This window comes from Mercenaria mercenaria, chromosome 3, assembly GCF_021730395.1.
Source record: "Mercenaria mercenaria strain notata chromosome 3, MADL_Memer_1, whole genome shotgun sequence".
NCBI lineage: Eukaryota > Metazoa > Mollusca > Bivalvia > Venerida > Veneridae > Mercenaria > Mercenaria mercenaria.
The window spans coordinates 72,537,750-72,561,530 of NC_069363.1; the positions used below are offsets into that span (position 1 = coordinate 72,537,750).

Below are 23,781 nucleotides of genomic sequence, written 5' to 3' on the forward strand. Positions count from 1 at the left end.
AAAGTATTACAATTTGGTCCTGGCGTGTATAAACAAAAGAGTGTGATGACCTACCATTTAGCGTCTTACATGCGCGAAGAAACAGTTCTATCATATAATTTGGTATAAATTCAACAATAAAAGACATACATTGTATTAGGATCGAAATAATTTAAAGCAAAACAGTGTTTGAACAATTGTGATCATACGTCGTACGAAATAACTCGGGCTGTGCCCTCGTGAAATTATTATGCCCGACGTATAACCACTGGTCGTGTATGAATAGTATTAAAACACGGTTTTGCTATAAATTATCTTTTCAAATACAGTTAAAGTAAAACAGATCGTTTGCTTAAAACTAAAAAGCCTTGATATAAAATGTACATTGGCTCCCTCTCTTGTTCTAAGCGCCTCCTCTGCGGCTCTGGCTCCTCCTCTTGACCAAAAATACACATAGACGGATGTAACCCGTTAACAAATCACGTAGGTTAAACAGTAACAAGACGTTCTCTTTAATAGCATCCGTACGATGACTATGAAATCTACTACATTCCAAAAGTTTACATTTCTCGTATAGTTCCGGTCATTGGCGCGTCCTCGGAAGTATCACTGGCTCCTTTTTCACCTACACAGAGACATCTGGTGTTTACAGGCCGTGACTAAGTTTGCAATATGACTATTCAAGTGTGAAACTCGCGATACAAGCTAGGAGTACATTGTTTGACTTTTACCAGAGACTGACCCTACTTACCAGTTCTGGTATTATGTTACTATGTTACACGGTCTTTTCTAACTAACTGAAAATAGGACAAGTACGAGGTCCGCATGAACCCTAAATCCATTGTTTACTGACCGTAAAAGGCAATACCCCTATTTTCAAATTGCTTTTCGTCCACTTCGATTAATGTTGTACGTATATTGTCTTGAATGTTGGTTGTGTATCTCCATCTTACCTTTTTACGTACCATTCCCCTTCCCCCACTCCCATTTTATCATATTTCATGCAGTTATAATGCACTTATTGTTGGATATTTTAGCAACTCGTCTATTCTATTTTTAAACTATAGTTTCCATTAATTTTGTGGTTGGCTTACTTCGCGGTGTTTTGTGAGTTTTACCTTTTATTTTTTTATCGAAATTCCATGTAACAGTTCACAAGACGCAGTCTTTTAGTTTTTTTTTCTTCTCTATTTTTAGCACTGAAGGGCCCTAAAATCAGTCATGCGGAACCATTTAAACAAACTCGAGGACATTCCATCAAACGGTTCACGAAAAAGTCGTTTAATAGATTTTCTATTTTCAGCTCTGGTGAAAAGCTAACGCTAGACGACGGACACAGGCCTGTCACAACAGCTCACCCTGCTTTTAATATCAAGAAGGGCCATAAATCTGTTCTGCCTCACGCAACTCAATTGGGACTGGACGGGCCTCATTTTCTCATAGTAGTTATTACTTCTACCATGTTTTAATGAAAATTTCCAATTCATGTCTGATAAATTACTCCGGATGGAAAGAAAAATGGATAAAAACATCACACACACCTTAAATCTAGTCTTGTTCGGGCAATCTGACTGGTATAAACATTTTTACCATGCTATATTTAAATTAATGTCTGATATGGTTAAAGACAGACCAATGGAAGTCGCATAACTATACCGTATCACCTTTGACCAAGTAAAATCTCAAACAAAATTACGGGCACCACTTCACCTGCTGAGTTTAAAACACCTCTCGGGATAGGTGCAACACAATCTCTTTTGCCCTTTACGAAAACACTAACACACACGTCACAAATTCTGATGGGCTTGTGTACGGACAATGATTAAACATGGTGTCCGTCACCAGAAGGATTCTGCAGACCCTACTTTGACAAAATAAATACTGGAGTTACGTATCTTGTTCTGAGGTTACATGATGTAAAAGACGTATTAAGTTTGAAAGCGTTTAAGAATCTACTTGGAAAATTCAAGAATGATACCTGCTCTGCATAGGGAGGTTGATATTTCAGTGAAATTTGGCATGCTAATAGTTTACACGGAAACCACGGTATTGTATCAATGGCAGCTAGTCACTAACAATCTTTGTAGCAACTCTTTCGTGAAACATGTTCATTGCTACCGAAAAGTATACATTATTTTGCCTACGACTTGTCTCTAAATTTGTTCAGAACATGTTCAAAACTAGACTTGAAACCAGTTTTCTATTTATAGCGAGATTCCAAATAAAATACCCATTTTCCTTGTTAGCTGCCTATACCAAATTTCACTGAAATACCTCGTTCCAAACTAGTTTCTCAGGAACCTCAGGTAAGAGGCCCAAATGGGCCGAAGTCGCTCACCCGAAGAGGATCTTGGTCCTAACCAGGTTTGATGAAAATCCTTTCAGCAGTTCATTAAACATTATTAAGTGTTTATATATAATATATATATATTGCAGCGACGCCCCAAAAATGCATAACCGTTAGAACAAACTTCATAATACCAATCTGTTTATTTTTTTCTAATTCTAACTCTGGTATCTGCCAAAGACACTACAGACCAAGGTTGATGAATATCTATCAATCGGTTCATGAGAACTTATTTAAAGTTTTTTTTATCTCTATCGGCCTCTAAAAAGAGACCAAGTGCTCCAACTTGAAAAAAAAAACTTGCGAGCGGACCTTACAATGATGCGTCGGAGATCCAAGGGCAGCCTGTAGTTCATCAGAATAAGTAAAAGGCTTTATTTCTATTTTTAAGTCTAGCACTTCCTAAATGGGCAGACCATCACTGAACCAGTCTGAGAGAGGACCTTACAATAAGCTACAAACCAAGTTTGATGTAGATCCATCATAACGTTCATGAAAAGAAGTCGTTTAAAGGCATTTCTAATCTTAGCTCTTGAGGTCCCTAAAGGGGCAAAGTGCTTCCATTTGAACAGAATCTTGTAATGATGCTACAAAGTTTGATAAGATCAAGGAAGGCCAATAAAAGGGGCCCCCATTTGAACAAAATTAAAAATGCTACAGACCACATTTGATGAAGCTCAATCAAGCAGTTCATGAGTTTTTTTTTTGTTTTCATTTTTTAGCTCTAGTGGTCCGTGCGAAGTTGTTTAAACGTATTTTTATTTTTTCTAGAAGTCACAAATGGGGCCAATGTGCATCCATTTGAACAGACTTTTGAGAGGATCTTACCATGATGCTACAAGTTTGATGAAAATCTAACAAACAGTTCAGAAGTTGTTAAAAGGTAATATCACGTTTCGCCCTGGCGGTCCTAAATCGGGCCAAGTGCCCCTATTTAAAGAAAACTGGAAAAGGATCTTATAACAATGCTCAAGTTTGAAGAGGATCCGTCAAATGGTTCATGAGAAGTTTTTTTTCTATTTTAAGTTCTGGTAGCCCATAGAAGGGGTGCCATGGTGAACCAGTTGAACAAATGTGATAGAGGTTCATGCTACTGACCAAATCTGGTGTAATTCTGGCCCGCTTAGCTCTGTAGGTAGAGCGTTGGTCTACGGACCTCGGGGGTCGTGAGTTCGATCCTCGGGCAGGGCGTATGTCCTCCGTGACTATTTGATAAACGACACTGTTTCTGAAATCATTAGTCTCCACCTCAGATTCATGTGGGAAAGTTGGCAGTTAATTGCGGAGAACAGGTTTGTACTGGTACAGAATCCAGGAACACTGGTTAGGTGTGTTCTGGTTTAACGTCTTTTTCAACAATTTTTCAGACATATAAACGACGGTCTATTTGTAGCAGTGAGCACAATGCCCAACTTTATAGTACTGCCTCACTGGAATATAAAGCCGTAGACACGTGGCGTGATACCCCACCCAGTCACATTATACTGACACCGGACTGACCAGTCCTAGCACTATCCTCTTAATGCTGAGCGCGAAGCGAGGAAGCTACTAAACCCATTTTTTACGTCTTTGGTTGACGCGGCCTCCCGCACTCGAAGCGGACGCTCTACCACTAGGCTACCGAAGCGGTCACTGGTTAGGTTAACTGCCCGCCGTTACACGACTGAAATACTGTTGAAAAAACGGCGTTAAACCCAGAACAAACAAACAGTAGTTTCAAGGAAGATGCTTCAGTAACAAGAGGGCTAGAGCTCACCCGAGTTACACTACTTACTTGAACAATATTGACATGGAATACCAAGGGATAATATCAAACAATGTTCTATTTTAACTTTCCACTAAATACCAATCTGACTAAAGTACTTGATCTTCTAAACGAAGATCTGAGAACGACCCATTCACATTCGTCTTCTGTATATTTTGGATTTCCAGTATTGCTATTTTTATTTTATCCAATCAGACGACATGTTCGGATGTCAAAGAGTAAGAAAAATGTGCAGTTATTCCAGGGCTCGAACCCAGGACCCCTCGATTACAAAGCAAGTGGCCTACCGACTGAGCTAACCGGCTATCTGATACATTATGACATAAGAATTGTAAATATCAAAAGTCAAGGCTACAGGTAGATTTGCTAGATGTTGTAAGTTAGGCTGTGATTGGCTAGCGAAACGGTCGTCAGAACGAGGCAATGAATAGGTCGTTCTCAGATCCTATGCGTAGCGTAATAGGATATGTACTTTAGTCAGATTGCACTAAATACATACAGAGAAAGTGACCAAACCCTTTGGCAGTCATGTTTTTGACGAAACTGATTCATTTGTTTAATCTTTGTACAAGGCCACTCAAGAAACGTTAGTGTAAATTCACTTTAAAATCTGGCCAGTAGATTCTGACAATGCGATTTTTAAAGTTTCCACTATACAGAGGAAAAAGTGACCACGCCTCCTGACAGCCATGTTTTACAAATCAAAATCGTAGAGGGTCATTCAAAGATAATAGGTGTAAAATTATTTTAAAGTCGGGACAGTAGTTTCACATACGAAGATTTTTTTTTAAGTTTCCACTATCTACATACTGGGAAATCCACTATCTACATACTGGGAAAAGTGACCATGCCCTCTGGCGGCCAATCAAAAAATTTAAACAATCTTGGTAGAGGGTCAAACAAGGACCATTTAAAAGAAGATGGCCATGAAGGCACTGTATCGCTCACCAACTTAGGAATCATCAAGATTAACATTCTGACCAAATTTAATTAAGAAATGGTCATAAATGTGGCTTCAAAAGTGTTAACTAGCTTTTCCTTTGATTTGACCAGGTGACCTAGTTTTTGACCCTACATGACCCAGATTCAAACTGGATCTTGAGATCATCAAGCTTAACATTCTGACCAAGATTCATGAAGATACAGTCACAAATGTGGCCTCTACAGTGTTAAAAAGCTTTTCCTTTGATTTGATTTGGTGACCTAGTTTTTGACCCTAGATGACCGAATATCAAACTCGTCCAAGATTTTGAGGGTAACATTCTGACCAAGTATCATTAAATTTGGGCCAAAATTGTGACCTCTGGAGTGTTAACAAGCTTTTCCTTTGATTTGACCTGGTGACCTAGTTTTTAATCCAACATGACCAAGATTCGAACTTGACCTAAACATCATCAAGATTAACATTCTGACTAAGTTTCATGAAGATACAGTCATAAATGTGGCCCCTAGTGTTCACAAGCTTTTCCTTTGATTTGACCTTGTGACCTAGTTTTTGACCCCTTCTGATCCAGATTTGAACTTGACCTATAGATCATCAAGATTAACATTCTGACCAAGTTTCATCAAGATATGATCATAAATGTGGCCTCTAGTGTTAACAAGCTTTTCCTTTGATTTGACCTAGTGACCTCGTTTTTGACTCTAGAAGACCCAATATCGAACTCGTCAAAATTTTATTGAGGGTAACATTCTGACCAAGTTTCATTAAGATTGGGCCAAAATAGTGACCTCTATAGTGTTGACAGTCAAACTGTTGACGACGGACACTGGGCGATCACAAAAGCTCACCTTCATGCTCAGGTGAGCTAAAAATCAGGTCAGCAGTTTCGTACAAGAAAATTCTGAAGTTTCCACAATATACATATCGGGGAAAAGTGACCATGCACTCTTACGGCCATGTTTTTTGACGGATCAAAATAATTTGAACAACTTTGGTAGGTTAAAAAGGGACCATTAATATTTTCCTTCGAAATTACTTCAAAATCGGACAGGCAGGATTTTACTATTTTTAGCTCTGGCAGCCCCCATGTGCAGAGAAGTGAAACGGATTGAACAATATTGGAAGACCACCCAATGAACATCCAGGCAAATTTCATCAACTTCCACCACACGGTTTCAGAGATGTCATTCGAAGGCAAATGTGGACGAATGGCGCAAGGTGAGTGATCACAATAGCTCGCCCCAAACACTTTGTGCTCAGGTGAGCCAAGACTGTTGACGCAGTGCGATGAGCTCACCCTGAACCAAGTTTAGGTGAGCTAAAAAAAGGCTCTAAAAGGAAACCTCAGATAAAACAACGGAAAACCTAATTCAGAAACTTTTAATATTTAACACAGCAGTAATAAAGCATATTGTGTGGAAACCTGCAGCTGTAATAAAACGAAATTAACAAAAGTTTTGTTTACTTTTATCATGATACAGAAAAGATATCCATCTTTTACAAACGTTCTTAAGTTGTTCAAAACAAGCATAGTCTATTTGTACGGTGAGTAAAATTATATAAAAGACAGCAATTACTACAGAAGCCCATGAATTGACGTTTGTAATACAATATTTACTGTTAAAGACAGATCTTCATGCATTGCTCTACAATCTATTGTTTTGGGTTAAGCACCGTTAATCAACAGTATTTCAGTCATGTAACGGCGGCCAGGTAGCATAACCAGTGTTCCTGGATTCTGTACCAGTACAAACATGTTCTCTGATAACAACATGAATCAATGTTTTCAGACACAAATTAATTTAAACAAATTATATTAAACAGAAACTTGTACTGGCAAATATCAGTGGCAGTGAGAATTTATCCTTGCTTACACTGTAAACGTGCGAAACACTTTTTTCTAGAGCCAAATATTACTTCTAACATTTAATCTTAACTAGATGTGTGTCTTCATTGACTAAATATTCCCATCACTTTGGGTTGGTGATGTGTGTTGGAAGCAGAGAAATGTTATATATAAAAGAAACTGAAATCCAAACTTAAACCCAAAGTGAATACTCCACATGCTGACTAATAATCCTATACTGATTTTATGGTTTATTTTTGAGATATTTTTGACGCAAACGTGTAGGTCCTATAATTTATGAAGTATTTCTTATCAAATAAAGGGCCACAACTCTAGTATTAGCTGGTGAAAAATAAAACAAAAACATTTGAATATCATAAAAACATTTGACCTTACAAGAAAACTGATTCAAAAATTTGTGAGATTTTGGCCTAAGAGCTAGAAAACAACTTGTCTTGTTACCGCGAATGGTAATGGCAGGTAACGGATAGCACAAACCTGTAATCCCTAACACTTGTTTCTAAACAGTACATGACTTACAACCCACAATGCATATAAAACACAACCACATAATGACTACCCGGCATTATAACAACAAAAACTTAAGCTTGATAAAAAACACAAGTAAAACAATTGATAAGTCGGTCTAAATACATCAAGTGATCATTATTTCACTCCTTCCACTAATCACTTCTGATTTCATTACTTGAACAAAGTTCCAGATTGAAACTAGATTTTGTTCGTAGGTACCTCCACTTCCTGAAAGTTGACAGTCATGCTCATATCGTCATTGCAGCGCAAAAATGTGGGTACGTGCTTTTTTATATATCAATGCAGTATCCACTTTTTGTGCCGAGGTGACGATATTTTTCATGTTGACAACAGAAGACAAAGCAAACTTATATAATATATATAACTTTGGGCCGGCGATGGGGTTATGGATACTACAAAACTAACAAGTAACACAATTATGAAAGAAACTGAAAGTTAAAGCAGAGGGCCTTAGTGGCCTTAAGTAGCTCACCTGATCTTAATTGTCCCAGTACACGTGTCTAGTAACAACTGTGTTTAGTATAAGTTACCGGTCCCTAAAAGCAAAGTGTGACCAATTGAACAAATTCGGGTAAATACCTTACAATGATGCTACAGGCCAATTTTAATGAATACTCGTCTATCAGTTTATTGGAAGATCATATAAAGGTGTTTTTTTATTGTTACCTCTAGCAATCTCCTAAAGGGGACCTAGCACATCCATTTGAACACATTTGGAAGAGGACAAAATAATGATATTACAGACAAAGTCTGATGAAGATTCATCGTAAGAGTTCCTGACAAGAAGCCATTTAAAGTGACCTCTTATTTTTAGCTTTAGCCGTGTCTAAGAGATGTCAAGTGGAACCACTTTCCAGGATGCTTCAGACCGAGCCTTGGGTAATTCTGATTACTAGTTTTAAGGGAGAAGAATTTATGTAAACTGAGGATGGTGCACGACGAACACCGGAAAATACACATACTTTAACAGCGCAGGTGAGCTAAAACATTTTTTTAGGATGGTGGTTAAATCCCATGGTACACAACTTCATATGCTGAACAACATTTCTTAAAGCTTCATGACTCCATGTCAAATGCATTTTGATATATAAGCGATACAAACAGTCCTTTACGCATATTCTTTTGACTATGTCTAGGACCATAATTCTGGTCTGGCAGAGTAAAACCCCAAACAGAACACCAAGTGTACAACTTCAAATGTTATAATCAGTCCTCTGTTTCATAACTCGAGGTCAAATACTTTTTAAAAATACATGCAACAAAACCTTTTCTATTCTGACTAAGCCATGGTAAATAAATCTGGTCTGGCCGAGAGAAATCTTCCCCTCCCCAAATATGCTGATGCGTAGCTGAATAACAATCGGTGGGGTTTGATGACTATGTCAAATACTTCTCCGAGGTTCTCGAGATATGAATACAAAAATTTGATGGATGGATGCAAATCTAAGTACATCCCAACACTTTTGGGGCTGGAAACTATACAGATGCACGTTAATTAAGAGAATCTGGAAATACTTGATATGGCAAATAGAAAACTGAACTGGAGAAGTAATCAAGGTAATATAATCAAAATGTAAAAATGAGCAATTTAATATCACGTTACCTATTAACAAACTATCAAAATCAAAAATTTTAATCTTAAAAACACTAAGCGAACCCGCTCAGTAAAGAACTGTAGACTAAATTTCTGTCAGCTTGTATTTCGAAGTTCAAGCAACTCGCTCAAAAACTTTAAATTGGGAAAAATAAACTTCAAGTTGAAACATCTGTATAGGTGATAAAAGAAACATACAATGTATATCTATAAAGTTTTAAAAAAGGCAACAGTGTAGGTAACGTCGAAAACTACCCATTATTTAACATGTAAGAATCGTAATTTCTAACATGAGGACCATGATGGTCCTGAATCGCTCACCTCTTCCCACATGACCCAGTTTTGAGTATGACATCGTTTTCTCTATTATTTGACATAGTGACCTAGTTTTGAACTTGACCTAAGTGTTATCAAGATAAAAATTCTGACCAATTTTCATGAAGATCCATGAAAAATATTGTCTCTAGACAGGTAACAAGGTTTTTCTATTATTTGACCTATTGACCTAGTTTTCGAAGGTACGTGACCCTGTTTTGAATTTTACCTAGATATCATCAAGGTGAACATTCTCACTAATTTTCATGAAGATCTCATGAAAAATATGGCCTCTAGAGAGGTCACAAGGTTTTTCTATTTTTATACCTACTGGCCTAGTTTTTGACCGCATGTGACCCGGTTTCGAAACTGACCTAGATATCATCAAGGTGAACATTCAGATCAATTTTCATGAAGATCCATTGAAAAATATGGCCTCTAGAGAGGTCAAAAGATTTTAACAATTTTAGACCTACTGACCTAGTTTTTTAACGCAGTTGTCCCAGTTTCAAACTTGACCTAGATATCATCAAGATGAACATTCAGACCAACTTTCATACAGATCCCATGAAAAGTATGGCCTCTAGAGAGGTCACAAGGTTTTTTTTATTATTTGACCTACTGACCTAGTTTTTGAAGGCACGTGACCCAGTTTCAAACTTGACCTAGATATCATCAAGGTGAACATTCTGACCAATTTTCATGAAGATCCATTCACAAGTATGGCCTCTAGAGAGGTCACAAGGTTTTTCTATTTTTAGACCTACTGACCTAGTTTTTGACCGCAGTTGACCCAGTTTCGAAAGTGACCTAGATATCATCAAGATGAACATTCAGACCAATTTTCATACAGATCCCATGAAAAATATGGCCTTTAGAGAGGTCACAAGGTTTTTCTAATATTTGACCTACTGACCTAGTTTTTGAAGGCACGTGACCCACTTTCGTATTTGACCTAGATATCATCAAGATGAACATTCAGACCAACTTTCATACAGATCCCATGAAAAATATGGCCTCTAGAGAGGTCACAAGGTTTTTCTATTATTTGACCTACTGACCTAGTTTTTGAGGGCACATGACCCACTTTCAAACTTGACCTAGATATCATCAAGATGAACGTTCTGACCAATTTTCATGAAGATCTCATGAAATATATGGCCTCTAGAGAGGTCACAAGGTTTTTCTTTTTTTAGACCTACTGACCTAGTTTTTGACCGCACGTGACCCAGTTTCGAACTTGACCTAGATATCATCAAGATGAACATTCAGACCAATTTTCATACAGATCCCATGAAAAATATGACCTTTAGAGAGGTCACAAGGTTTTTTCTATTATTTGACCTACTGACCTAGTTTTTGAAGGCACGTGACCCAGTTTCGAACTTGACCTAGATATCATCAAGGTGAACGTTCTGACCAATTTTCATGAAGATCTTGTGATACATATGGCCTCTAGACAGGTCACAAGGTTTTTCTACTTTTAGACCTACTGACCTAGTTTTTGAAGGCACGTGACCCAGTTTCGAACTTGACCTAGATATCATCAAGGTGAACATTCTGACCAATTTTCATGAAGATCTCATGAAATATATGGCCTCTAGAGAGGTCACAAGGTTTTTCTTTTTTTAGACCTACTGACCTAGTTTTTGACCGCACGTGACCCAGTTTCGAACTTGACCTAGATATCATCAAGATGAACATTCTGACCAATTTTCATACAGATCCCATGAAAAATATGACCTTTAGAGAGGTCACAAGGTTTTTTCTATTATTTGACCTACTGACCTAGTTTTTGAAGGCACGTGACCCAGTTTCGAACTTGACCTAGATATCATCAAGGTGAACGTTCTGACCAATTTTCATGAAGATCTTGTGATATATATGGCCTCTAGACAGGTCACAAGGTTTTTCTACTTTTAGACCTACTGACCTAGCTTTTGAAGGCACGTGACCCAGTTTCGAACTTGACCTAGATATCATCAAGGTGAACATTCTGACCAATTTTCATGAAGATCTTGTGAAATATATGGCCTCTAGACAGGTCACAAGGTTTTTCTATTTTTAGACCTACTGACCTAGTTTTTGAGGGCACATGACCCACTTTCGAACTTGACCTAGATATCATCAAGATGTACATTCTGACCAGCTTTCATAAAGATCCCATGAAAAATGTGACCTCTAGAGTGGTCACAAGCAAAAGTTTACGGACGCACGCATGCACTGACGAACGACGGACACCGCGCGATCACAAAAGCTCACCTTGTCACTTTGTGACAGGTGAGCTAAAAAAACATCAGTTCTTTAGTAATTCTATTACATTGAAGAAAAAAAGAAGATAGTTTGTCTCCCTATTCCATTTTATTTAACTGGAATGGTATGAAATGGTTAATATGGATTTCTGGTCCTAGTACAAACAAGAGCACTGCCTTGCAGGTGCAGATCTGATTTTTTTCCTGTCTCTGTATAATAGAAATACTGTCCTACCCATAATTTTCTACATCCAAAAGGGGCCATAATTCTTGCAAAAAAGCAATGTAGAGTTACAGTACTTGTTGTGCAGTGTCAGCTTTTAATGGGGAATAACTGCTCCAAGTTTTAAAGCAATAGCTTTGACCGTTGAGAAAAGTTGACCTAAACGCAAAACCTGATATTTTCTAAGTCCAAAAGGGGCCATAATTCTTGCAAAAAGCAGGATGGAGTTACGTTTCTTGCTGTACAGAGTCAGCTATTGATGGTCAACAAGTGTTGCAAGTTCTAAAGCAACAGCTTTGATAGTTTAGGAGAAAATCTGACCTAAACATAAAACTTAACCAGGCAACGCCGATGACGACACCGATCAAGTGACAATAACTCCCCCCCCCCCCCCCCAAAATCAGATGTGCTAAAATGACACTGACCTTGAGTTGACATGGTAGAAAATACTGCCATCATATAGTTCACAGATGACCAGTAACCCACACTGAGTGTCTCCTCGGTAGTTTGAGACAACATAATAATAGTCCAACTTCTGACTAGGTTTGTACATGTTAATATTTGTTTCAGCTTCATTTTTATATACTTTTCTTTTACACTGTAAACAATCTGGTGAACACAATGATTTAATATAACGAAGTTGACATCCCCAAATTATGTCTCTAAATACTAGAATAATTATTTACTATTTACATATAATTACAAGGTAGTCAATGTTTATATCCTAAACATGTAGCAATCACTCAAATTTAAAACCTCTGCAACTTTTAAGCACTGGAAACATAAATCAACAAGGGTCAAAAACATATCGCAACCTGCCCAAATCACTTTACAATTCTAAATCTGACAATCTCTGTAATAATTACAAAAGCCACTTAACTGTTAAAAAACACTCTTTCCATCATTAAATTTTTAACAACCCTCTTAACAACAAACTTTCAACTATGCCAATTACATATACTCACAACAAATATTGCAAGACCAATTAAAGCACTTTAATGAAGAAGGCATATCAATCTTTTCTCCCTTCTGTTATTAAAAAGCAATGAACAACTTAAAATGAATAATGTTGCAATTCTGATCTTTTTTTCCACTGTGTCCTTAGAATTTCACTCTTTTTTGTCTTCTTCATCAGCATCATAAAATGACTCGTTGTCACCAGTTTCAATTGATTCTTTATCCTGACTTGATGTGTTTAGATCCTCAGACATATCAACACTATCTGTATTTTCCTCAGTCTCATGGGCATCTTCGAAGTCATCTTTGTCACTCTCTTCACACTCCACATCCTTGTCCCTGTCTTCACACTCCACATCCTTGTCCCTCTCTTCACACTTCTCATTTTCACCACTCTCTTCATGTTCCACATCTTCAGTCTGTAAGTAAATGCACCAATTTCAATTTATTAGAAATTTTTACCAATATGCACTTGCCTAACATTTGTCCTAAAAGTTTGGAGCAGTTCTTCAAGGCTGAAATTACAGCGGAGTGACCACAGCAAACAAGGCGGATTTACAGGTATATACTAGAATATTTCTCCAGAATTAAACTTTACATACAAGTAACTCGCCTGATCTTGAATGCTTTAAATCAAGTTCAATAAAGATTTCCTTTGAAATTATTTATGTTAAGCAGCAATTTAGACCAAATTCGAATTTGTATAACTAATAAATTTGTAAAAAATACATCCCTTTTCTCCATCTTGTAAATGTACTTTGAATATTTTCACTAACATTACAAGAGTGGCCCTTGAAAATATGTGTAACACACAATCATGAAAGGTTACAACTGTGCAAACAAGAGACCAGAGCAGTCTCAAGTCTCAAACCAGACAACGACTGTTCAACATTGTTTAGCTCTAGTGGCTCCTTTAAAGACTGGAAATGACCTACTTAGTAAAAATCATTCTAGAAATACAGTCGACATTGTATTAAGAGACCGCCCAAGGGACTGCTTAAAAGTGGTCTAGTAATGAATTTCAGTCGGGGAAAGAGATGTTATTTTTTAAACCAACATCTTCATTTCCCGTTCAGCGTCTATGTTTAATACTTTGTTTTCAGCTTATATGGATGCAAAAAATACATGTATTTTCTTAATCTGTTTTAAAACACTTTTCTAAATCCACAAACCATGAAAACTGTAGCTGGATTGTTACAAAGGTTAATTACATTCAGTCAGGTGCAAAACCATACATGTCAAGTTTCCCGGATAGTCCGGGAGTTTCCTGGATTCAGACCAAATTTCCCGGACGTACGGAAAAGTTAAATATCTCCCGGAAAATCATTTTTCCATAATAAACATACCTTTAGTGTAATTTTGGACAGATGCCAGCCTTAGCTAGACAGTTTTTACATTCCAGCGGCCAAAATTCCAAGCATCAAATATTAAATCACTAATTACACACTGTGGCTGACGTAATTTATCACTCTATCATAAAAGTTTAACAAGGTCATGCTCTGATGACATCAGTAGACAGGTGTATGTATGGGCTATTTTTAGATTGTGTTAATTGGTGAGTTTACATAATGTCATGATATGGAAATTTTAGATGTGAAAAGATCTGAATACATTTGAAATTGAGCAGATAAATTGAAGTGATGGGAATCATTACCACTTATGGCAGAAGTGTCAACAACTTGAAATAGGTTTAAACATTTTTTAACAACTATGATTTTTATTTTCATTTTTATTGAGTAAAAACACTAACTCTAATTTTTTAAAACTATATAAAGTCAAAATGATGAAATAGATTCATTTCCAATCTATTTTAGCTACTGCTTGTGGGCTAAAATTCTAGGAATGTCAAAAAGACCTGCAGATTATTCACTGGATACTATATCTTCTGCTTATTAAAGGATAATAGTTGAATAAATTTAAATCAATACTTTTTTGAAAAAAATGTTTAAACCCTTACCCTGCTAAAATTCTATAATGAACTTTCCCATCTTTCAATTTGGACAGTACCATTAACTGTTCAGAGGTGACTGACTGAATGGCATACAGTGCAGATCATGATCAGACTTCAGGTATGTGCAGTCTGATCATGATCTGCACTGGTCGGAAAGGCACAATTAATAGTGTCCAGCATGATAAGGATAAAAATTTCAACCCCTGAAACCTTTGCCCAAATCAATTAATCAAGTCAGAAAGGATATGGTTTAGATCTAACCTGTTTTACATTTTTATGTTCGACCTAAAATTTCCTAAAAAATGCCGGTCGATAAAACTGGATTTTCATCAAATCTCCTGGATTTTCAACTGATTTCTCCTGGAAAATTGTCCTGGGAACTTGACATGTATGCAAAACGTATTTGCTAATTACACAGGTGAGAAAATGCCTGGTAGGAATTGGGTACCCGGTTGCTTAATAGATACTTTTGTTGAATATTTTACCTGTCGGGACTACATTAAAGTGATCACTAGTTGTTTAATGGAATGAATTTATGTACTGAAAACGTTTGGGAGTGATTTTGACCAGTCATTTAATAAAAAAAAAAATCACTAAACAGAGGTGGTCGCAAGTACGATGTCAACTGTACTGGTATAATACAGCTATATTGCATGCCGACAGGTGGACAATCTAGGCCCTCCCTGAGTTAATGTTTTTACAACTTATCTACAAATTATTAAGTCAATCTTTTCAGTATAGGTATAGTAAGAGCTATTTGTAAGACAGAAAATGCTCGACTATTGGAATTGTTGTCCTAGAAGCAGAAACATTACCTGAATTGTTAAAATGTGTATAGAGTTCCAATACAGGATCTGCATTAGTTCTGGAGATAGTAAATTGCATAAAAATCTTTAACAAAGACTTCAGGAAAATTGGAAAAAATGGCTGGACATTTGACAATGCCTAAAAATCTGCCAGACCGAAAAAAATGTCAGTGCACCGCATGAATACTTTAATCAAGGTGTGACACTGATGCCAGGGTATGTACAATAGCATAGACTATATTTACCTTGGAAATCATCGCAGATTTTTCATCTGTCTTTCCCTCTGAAATGTACTGACCATCTGCTGTTTCTGAAAAAGTATAAATACAGTTATATATTATAAAAAGTTCAATTGCCAGGGAAAGACAGTAGTAGATTTTTTCTATAATTTTAATTTTTCACTTCAAGCGTTTTCAATGTTAACAGCACTAAAAAATTTTTTAAGATATCAGAAAATCATTGCTACATTTCTTGAAACTAACTGCCAGACTTTAAGTAACACATAAGAACTCATTGTTTTTACTCATTTCTCCATTCAAAACCGATAAGTGGGGTATCTGAGGTAAACTGCCTTTATTTAATATAAAGCTTTATACTTAATGACTGTTAAGTATGTAATCCTCTGTTGTGTATTGGTCAAGACCACAATTTACTGCCGTGGCAACCTGGGTTCCATTCCCAACTTGGGCATTTTTTTCCTTCTTCTTGAGCTGGCATTTTTAAGATAGTTTAGAAACAAAAACATGTGTTCTAATGTTCACAATATGACCAAAATTATTTTAAAGAAAGATCATTTTTCAGCCAATTAACTGGTGAGTAGTTTAGGTTTTTCGTTTTTGTTTTGCTCTATCTAGTATCAATTTTTATACTGTTATTACATACAATTAAAATATACAAATATTACTCATTCACTTACGCCCATGTGTAATGCAAAATAGAATTAAGTAACTATTATTATCTCCCCTTTTTTAATGGTACAGCATGTTTCTGTCTGCTTCAGAAGTTTTGTGCATGTGTATAGAGATATTCTTGACATAAATTTTACATAATTTTCACAATCATTCATGCGAAGTTTGTCACAACTTCTATTTATGACGTTTCTCATAATTCACTGTAATGACGTTACTTTACTGTATTGTTTCAAAATGCAACTTCATAAGTTATGCTCAACTCAACACTCCAAGCACTTCCAGTGAAAAATTAAAATTATACCAAAAATACTGTTGATATTTTCTGGCATTTGACCTTTTTTATATTTGATTCCTGCACAGGAATTTAACTGTGTACAGATAATCAAAGCATCAACTACAGTTACTGACAGAAATAGAACTTTCCCATCCATCAATGTAAAAAAAAACAATTATCAGAGTGACTTTGTGACAAGCTAAATCTTAATAGCAGTAAGGGAAATGAAAGGAAATAAATCTTTTCTCTCCAAGCTCTTTGGTTCAAAGAAACATCATACAGTACTACTTATTTTATGTTGTTTTCTGGTAATGCTTAAGATTTGCTGAAAAGATAAGACAATCGTTATGGTTAGTAAGCAGTAAAAGCAAACAAACATGAAACAATATAAGAACTATGTTTTTAGAAGTACCAATAAACTTTAAAACTACAACTGTAAGCAACAGCAACAACAATCAATCAAACAATGCAAACAAAAAACAAAAGCTTAAGCATTTCAAAAAATCTCCTCATGCAAACAGTCAGAACTCTGTATAAGCTTGAGAATATATATATATCAAAAACATTGAAGAAGACAGTACAAAATCCAAGATTTTGATATATATACAATGTATATATACTTCGCATTCCTTATAAACATACAAAGTTCCTGTACTGATGAAAAAATAAAATACAAACAATAATACTGCGAATGACTTTAACATTGTAAGTCATGCAACAAAGCCATGCGGATTGAGTCGGAACTGGTTACTACGACACTAATTCTCACCTGTTGGATTATCAGGGTAACTATCTAATATATCAGTAAGGTTATCACTTTTGGGTACTTCATATGCATTGTCACACACATCTGTTACATCAATTTCTCCCTCATTTTCAGTTTTGGTTACAAGATCCTCCACAGTACTTTTTATTTCATGTTCATATATGTTTGAAAAAGAACTGGACATTTTTGTGTCTATGAAGTGTTCAGTGTCAAGCCTTTTTGAGACTTCTGCAGATTTATAAGCTTCGTTAACCTCACTGGTTGTTCCCATTTCATTTTTCTTTGTCTCTGTGTCCTTTGGAGGGTCTTTTTCATCTAATCCAGATAAATTTTCTGTATTTTCTCTCTCCATATTTCCATTACCTGATGTATTTCCTTCATTTAAACAATGCTGAAAATTTATCATTCTCCCATTTTCCTGCTCTGAGAAATTGGAACATTCTTCCACTTTAGGGCCTACATTTTCAAGCACTGCCAGCTCTGACTCACTGTGTATCTTAAATTCATCAATTTCACAAGGTGTTTTACCTGCCTTTTCCTGAAGTGTGTCTACATTGATATTCTTTACTTCAGTTTCTAACATGGTCAGAACTTCAAATTGACAGCTCTCAGCTTTATGATGATTATCTAATTCTTCTTTATTCACTTCCTCTCTCACATATTGTGTGTCTTCATCAATTTTTTCCTCAGTCAAATATCCTGAGAATTTGTTTGTTGCATCAACAGAGCTCTTTTTACAATCTTCATTAAAGTGTCCTGTAGCTACTTGATCACAAAGATCATCCACAAGCAACTTCATAACTGCAGTATAGTTATCATCTGTACCTCCTTTATCCTCAAACATACATTCCTCATCATTACTGGTAACAGCTTCACAAATAACAGGTTTTTCACTTGCCACGTTTAAGACAGCTGCAATGTTTACCATATCCTCTGCCTCACTGGTAGATAGTCCTTTTATTTCAATTTCATTAACATTGCAAGTGCCAAATGCTTCTATGGTATCTTCAGAACAGACTTCTGAATGTTCCTCAATGCAATAGCTCAGGCAATCATTTCCAGATTTTTCACCAAAACCATTAACTCCTAAAGTATTACAAGTATCTTCTTCCTGTCCATTATCTAAATTAAAATCATTCAAGTCTGGGTCAACACTGCTGTCATTTAAGCTATTACTTGTATCTTCATCATAACCATCATCAATACATTTCTTCAATTCCTTTTCTGTGTTCTTTTGACTTTTGCCAGGAACAACTAATGAAATAAGCTTTCCTATGAAAGACTGTTCTTCAGTAGGTGATTCTGATGTTCCGCCTTCTATGTTTCCATCTGGATATTCTTGACATAAGATGGCATCTACATCAGTACCACTTGGTGACAATGGAACTGGACTGGCATCATCTATTGGTATAACTTCTTTTGGCACATTCACTGTATCTTCATATGTTACGTTTATTGTTTCCTCACTTTTCACAGCAGTGCCATCAGTGTTTTTAGACTCTTCATTTTCATATGATGTATCTCCAGGTACTAGATCTTCATTCCTAGCATCATTGACTGAACCTACGTTTGCTTCGTCAACAGCATCATCTTTTTCATCACAAATTATTTCATTATCATTCAAATCTTTATTTCCAGATAGCTCAGAACCTTTTGCAGTTTGACAGTAAACATCATCAATTTCCCTGTTTTCCTCTTCTGCAAATACTTCGTTGGCTACTTCAATCATCCGCTGCACGTTTTCATCATGCTCAATATATTGAACAACCACTTTTTCTCCAACTGAATTTGCATCTAATTTATCTGACTCGGAGTTCTTACTTATTCTATCCTGCTGACATACTGAACATAAATAAAACGAAAATTCTGACTCACACCCAGTCGTTTCTAGGCATGAGGAAAAATCCTGCTTGCAATCTCCGCAGATCATACTGTCAGTTTGACTTGTGTCATATGCGCTGGTAAATGTGAAGTCTGACACACTAGTTAAAGTACTTGGGTAAGTTGTGTCTGATACACTTGGGAATGTTTGGTCTGAAACACTGCCTTGTGAAATCTTTGTAACTACTGCACTTGAGAGTGAAATTGGAACAAATAAAGGCATTTTATCCTCCTTTAACATACAGTCTGTATCTCTGGCAGGTGCAATATTATGTTCATTATTCTCAATTTCTGATTTGTTTTCATCAACCAGTATGACTTCCTTACAGATGTCTACATCTGTCACAACTGGGTCTATTTTAAGCTTTTTGACACCATTTTCTTCATCAGATTCATGTTTTCTTTTATCAATACTTGTGTCAAAATCTTTCTCCTCATATGTACTCAAGTCTTCCCCTCCCCCTTCAATGCCAGTAGTATCATAATCAGTCAATTCAGTTGTATCAAAATCTGCTGTATCAGTACTTTCATCTACCTCTTTCAGGTCAGTAGTATCAAGTTCACTTGTAGTATATCCAGTTGGACTGTAATCAAACTGTCTGTAGCTTATATCAATGTCACTCTCTTCAGTGCTTCTTGGATCTACATCACTTGTAGAGTATTTACTTTCTTCTAAATTGCTCTTTTCCAAGTCCTTAATCTCTCTAGTCACATCTTCTAGACTTTCAATAATATTTCCATAAATATCTTCATTTACACTGCTTCTGTCAGAACTTTCTTCAACCTGTTGTAAGTTTTCATGTATCTTAAACAATTCTTCCCTCACAACTTGCTGTAAATCTACAGATTCATTCTCTGTTGGAAATGGAGAAAAAGCCACATTGCACAGTATATACAATTGCTCAAGACAAAAATAAAACTTTGTATTCATTTCAAAGGCAGAAGTTCAGGTTTGGTCAATAAAAAAGAGAAAATACAGTTTTTTTGAGATTCCTAACAAGATATTAACTTTAAGGTTTCGATGGAGGCCTTGAGAAACAAAAATCAAACAACACCAAATCATAGAAAGAAAGAGTTGTTTGACATGAAAATTGAACAGCATGTAAAACATGTATATTACTTTACGAAACAAGTGTCAGTATACTGATATAAACATTGAATTCCGGAAAAGGGCTGCCTAAAGGGGCTCCACTTCCGGACAGTTAAACGCCTTTAAAAACTCACCATTTTCAAAGAACAGTTGCACATGTTTGTTTTGATGCATTTGTAATAGCGTGCGAGTGGTGAAATTTCGCATAACAAGGTGGAACACAGTTTTCAGCAATTGTTTATCATTTTTTCTTTACAAATGGCATTCATTTACAAAGGGAGACAACTGTTCCCGATTATTTTAAATACAAATGGCATTCATTTTCAAAGGGAAACAATTTTTTCCGATTATTTTAAGTAATCTTTGAGAAAAAGTTGTCTCCCTTTGAAAATGAATGCCATTTGTAAAGAAAAAATGATAAACAATTGCTGAAAACTATGTTCCACCTTGTTACGTGAAATTTCACCACTCGCACGCTATTGCAAATGTATCAAAACAAACATGTGTAACTGTTCTTTGAAAATGGTGAGTTTTTAAAGGCGTTTAACTGTCCGGAAGTGGAGCCCCTTTAGGCAGGCCTTTTCCGGAATTCAATGTTTATATCAGTAAACTGACACTTGTTTCGTAAAGTAATATACATGTTTTACATGCTGTTCAATTTTCATGTCAAACAACTCTTTCTTTCTATGATTTGGTGTTGTTTGATTTTTGTTTCTCAAGGCCTCCATCGAAACCTTAACACCCATACTCACTCAAAAGACACACAGTCAAAGTTCTATAATTCAAATTTGTTATGTATCCAGGTTAGACATATTTATACTTCCTGCGGTAACTACAGTGATGCTTGGAAAATGTTAAGTAAAAAGTTTATTAAAACAGGTAATACAATTAACTTTTAAAAATGTCAGGTGTGTACAAGTGACCCACTTTAGGGGTCTATGTCTTCACATTCAGAGCAAACATGTTAAGTTACAAAAATGAAATGGGTTTTATTTTAAACAATTCGGTTATACAAATTTACATAACAATTACAGATTTCAATCAAAACTGTAACTTATGATCACTTATTATGCACTAGAAGCTAAATCTAGAAAAATTTATTGGAATGAAATTTCTTTCGAGGTTTTTGGATGATATCTGGAAAAAGCCTGTAAATGTCTTTCGAGTATCGCATAAACCTATTATAGATGAATAATGCATGAATTTTAGAGATCAACAGATTATGATTTCTCTTGATTTTAAAGTGCACTTGTACGCTGAACAACTGCCTTTAAATACAAAACAATATATATATATATATATATACACACACACACACATGTACATCCAATGCACAAGTGCATTATCAAATAAAAGCACACAAAACCGCCCTGAAGGCCCTGTATCACTTACCTGACCAAGTGTCTTATCTTATCTAGATAATCTAATTTGGCAAAGATTTCGAGACAAACATTTTGACCAGGTTTTATGTATGGTAAATCACATAGATCATTTACCAAGTTTTTCAATGATTTGACCTAGTTATGTATTTTTTTACCAAACATGGTACTGTCATGGGCAAAAAAAATATTAATTTATTACAAAAGTCTAATTTTGACCTCAAGTATCCTGTTCCTGTCCATGATAATCAAGTTGAAAAAGTTTGTTTTTTTGTTTGTTTTGGGTTTAAAGCCGTTTTGCAACAGTATTTCAGTCATGTAATGGCGGGCAGTTAACCTATCCAGTGTTGCTGGATTCTGTACCAGTACAAACCTGTTCCCTGCAAGTAACTGCCAACTTCCCCACATGAATCAGAGGTGGAGGACGAATGATTTCAGACACAATGTCGTTTATCAAATCGTCAAGGAGAACATATGCCCCCACCGGGGATCGAACTCATGACTCCACGATCCATAGACCAAAGCTCTACCTACTGAGCTAAGCGGGCGGTGACCCATGAAGTGTAAACAAAGCTTTTCTACGATTTGACCTAACAAGTAGAGATAGTACCTAAGTTTTTCAAATCATAGGTTTGAAGTTAAAAAGCTTTGAAATGAAGACAAATGTCCATATATTTCTCAAAAACAGAAATATAGACAATATTTTAACCAGAAATGCGGAGTTATGAGCATTTAATATTTTCATGATAACGAAAATTTTGTGATCAAGGACATGTAACTCTTCTTGAACATGGAGAGCATAAACATCAAAGGGACATAATATAGTCAATATTTTCTAATTGGGTGCATTTGATTTAACATTCAACTTTGATCTGGATTGCTAAATACTGATCCATGATACTGTGTGCTAAAAATTTAGAACATCTGGAACAGTCTATTAACAGAAAAACTATGCTTTAGCAGAATCTAAATAGTTAAGCTCTAACTGGGTCTCGAACCCAGGACCTCTCACACCTAAGGCAGACACTCTACCACTTCCCTATAACAGCAGTAGCTAATAGCTATGCAGTTTAATTGCTGGATTACATTGCGTGAACTGGAACAATAATCGGTGAACTCCGGATTATCGGCGTATTCGCTTTGTTACCTAACGGCATTTTTTGTGTAAAGAAAAAATATAATCTAATGCTGCCAACGTAATAATTGGTCAAATCTGCCCAAATTTCTCTGACGTGTTGTTCAGAGTATGAACTTACTAACTGGCAGTACCAGTGAAATATTACTTACACTGAATATTTTATATTTACCCTTTTTGCAGCTGCCGAACGGCAAAGACGATAAGATTTGTCCAAATATAAATAATTATTTTACCAGTTTTGAGAGAATTTCAATTAATGGGAAATTACAGTTACAAACTAAATACCTTTCTGCAACACATGGAGTCATTAGCATTCACTGTCAATCAGTATTATGACTAAGATCGACTGTCATTCATTCATTTCAAAGTTTCATAGACAGAGTCCGTTGTTTACATTTTTATCGTAACCGGTGCACTTGTAAAAATCACTTTAGTTTGAAAAATCAAAGTATGCGAAGAGCTATGGTACGGTCTCTATAACAAGTGACCAAGTTACAAATTTATCTTAGATTTAAAACAGGCAAGAGGGCCATGATGGCCCTATATCGCTCACCTGTTATCATTGCACTTGAGGACAAGAAGGTCCTCAAAAGGACAGGAACAAAGGAAAGAAATTTAACCAAAAAGAAGAACAAAATTCTTACAAGGTACAGATATGTTAAAATACACCTAAAAATTGGAGGTACCATCCATGTTGTACCATAGAAAAGTGGTCTCGGTTTTTCCCTACGGCCAAAAATAAAAAAATTACTAAAAATAGGCTATTTATAGTAACGTAAAAGGAAGTAATTCAAAAGAAAATTATTGTTAGT

At 35.9% G+C, this 23,781-nt stretch overlaps 1 protein-coding gene across 6 annotated transcripts in view; it reads right to left on the reverse strand.

The window, feature by feature from the left end:
* Positions 1-6,399: 6,399 nt before the first annotated feature.
* The window catches only part of LOC123524421 (uncharacterized), a 146,787-nt gene continuing 129,405 nt past the window's right edge, over positions 6,400-23,781 (reverse strand). For 4 of the 6 annotated variants that reach the window (XM_045302613.2, XM_045302612.2, XM_045302610.2 and 1 more), the window contains exons 24-26: positions 17,485-20,217; positions 15,776-15,840; positions 6,400-13,192 (exon numbers count right to left, since the gene is read on the reverse strand). In XM_045302613.2, coding sequence (XP_045158548.2) covers positions 12,926-13,192; positions 15,776-15,840; positions 17,485-20,217 — 3,065 coding nt within the window. In that variant the 3' untranslated portion in view covers positions 6,400-12,925. The remainder of the gene's footprint in view (positions 13,193-15,775; positions 15,841-17,484; positions 20,218-23,781) is intronic. The other 2 variants (XM_045302617.2, XM_045302616.2) reach the window with 1 other exon arrangement.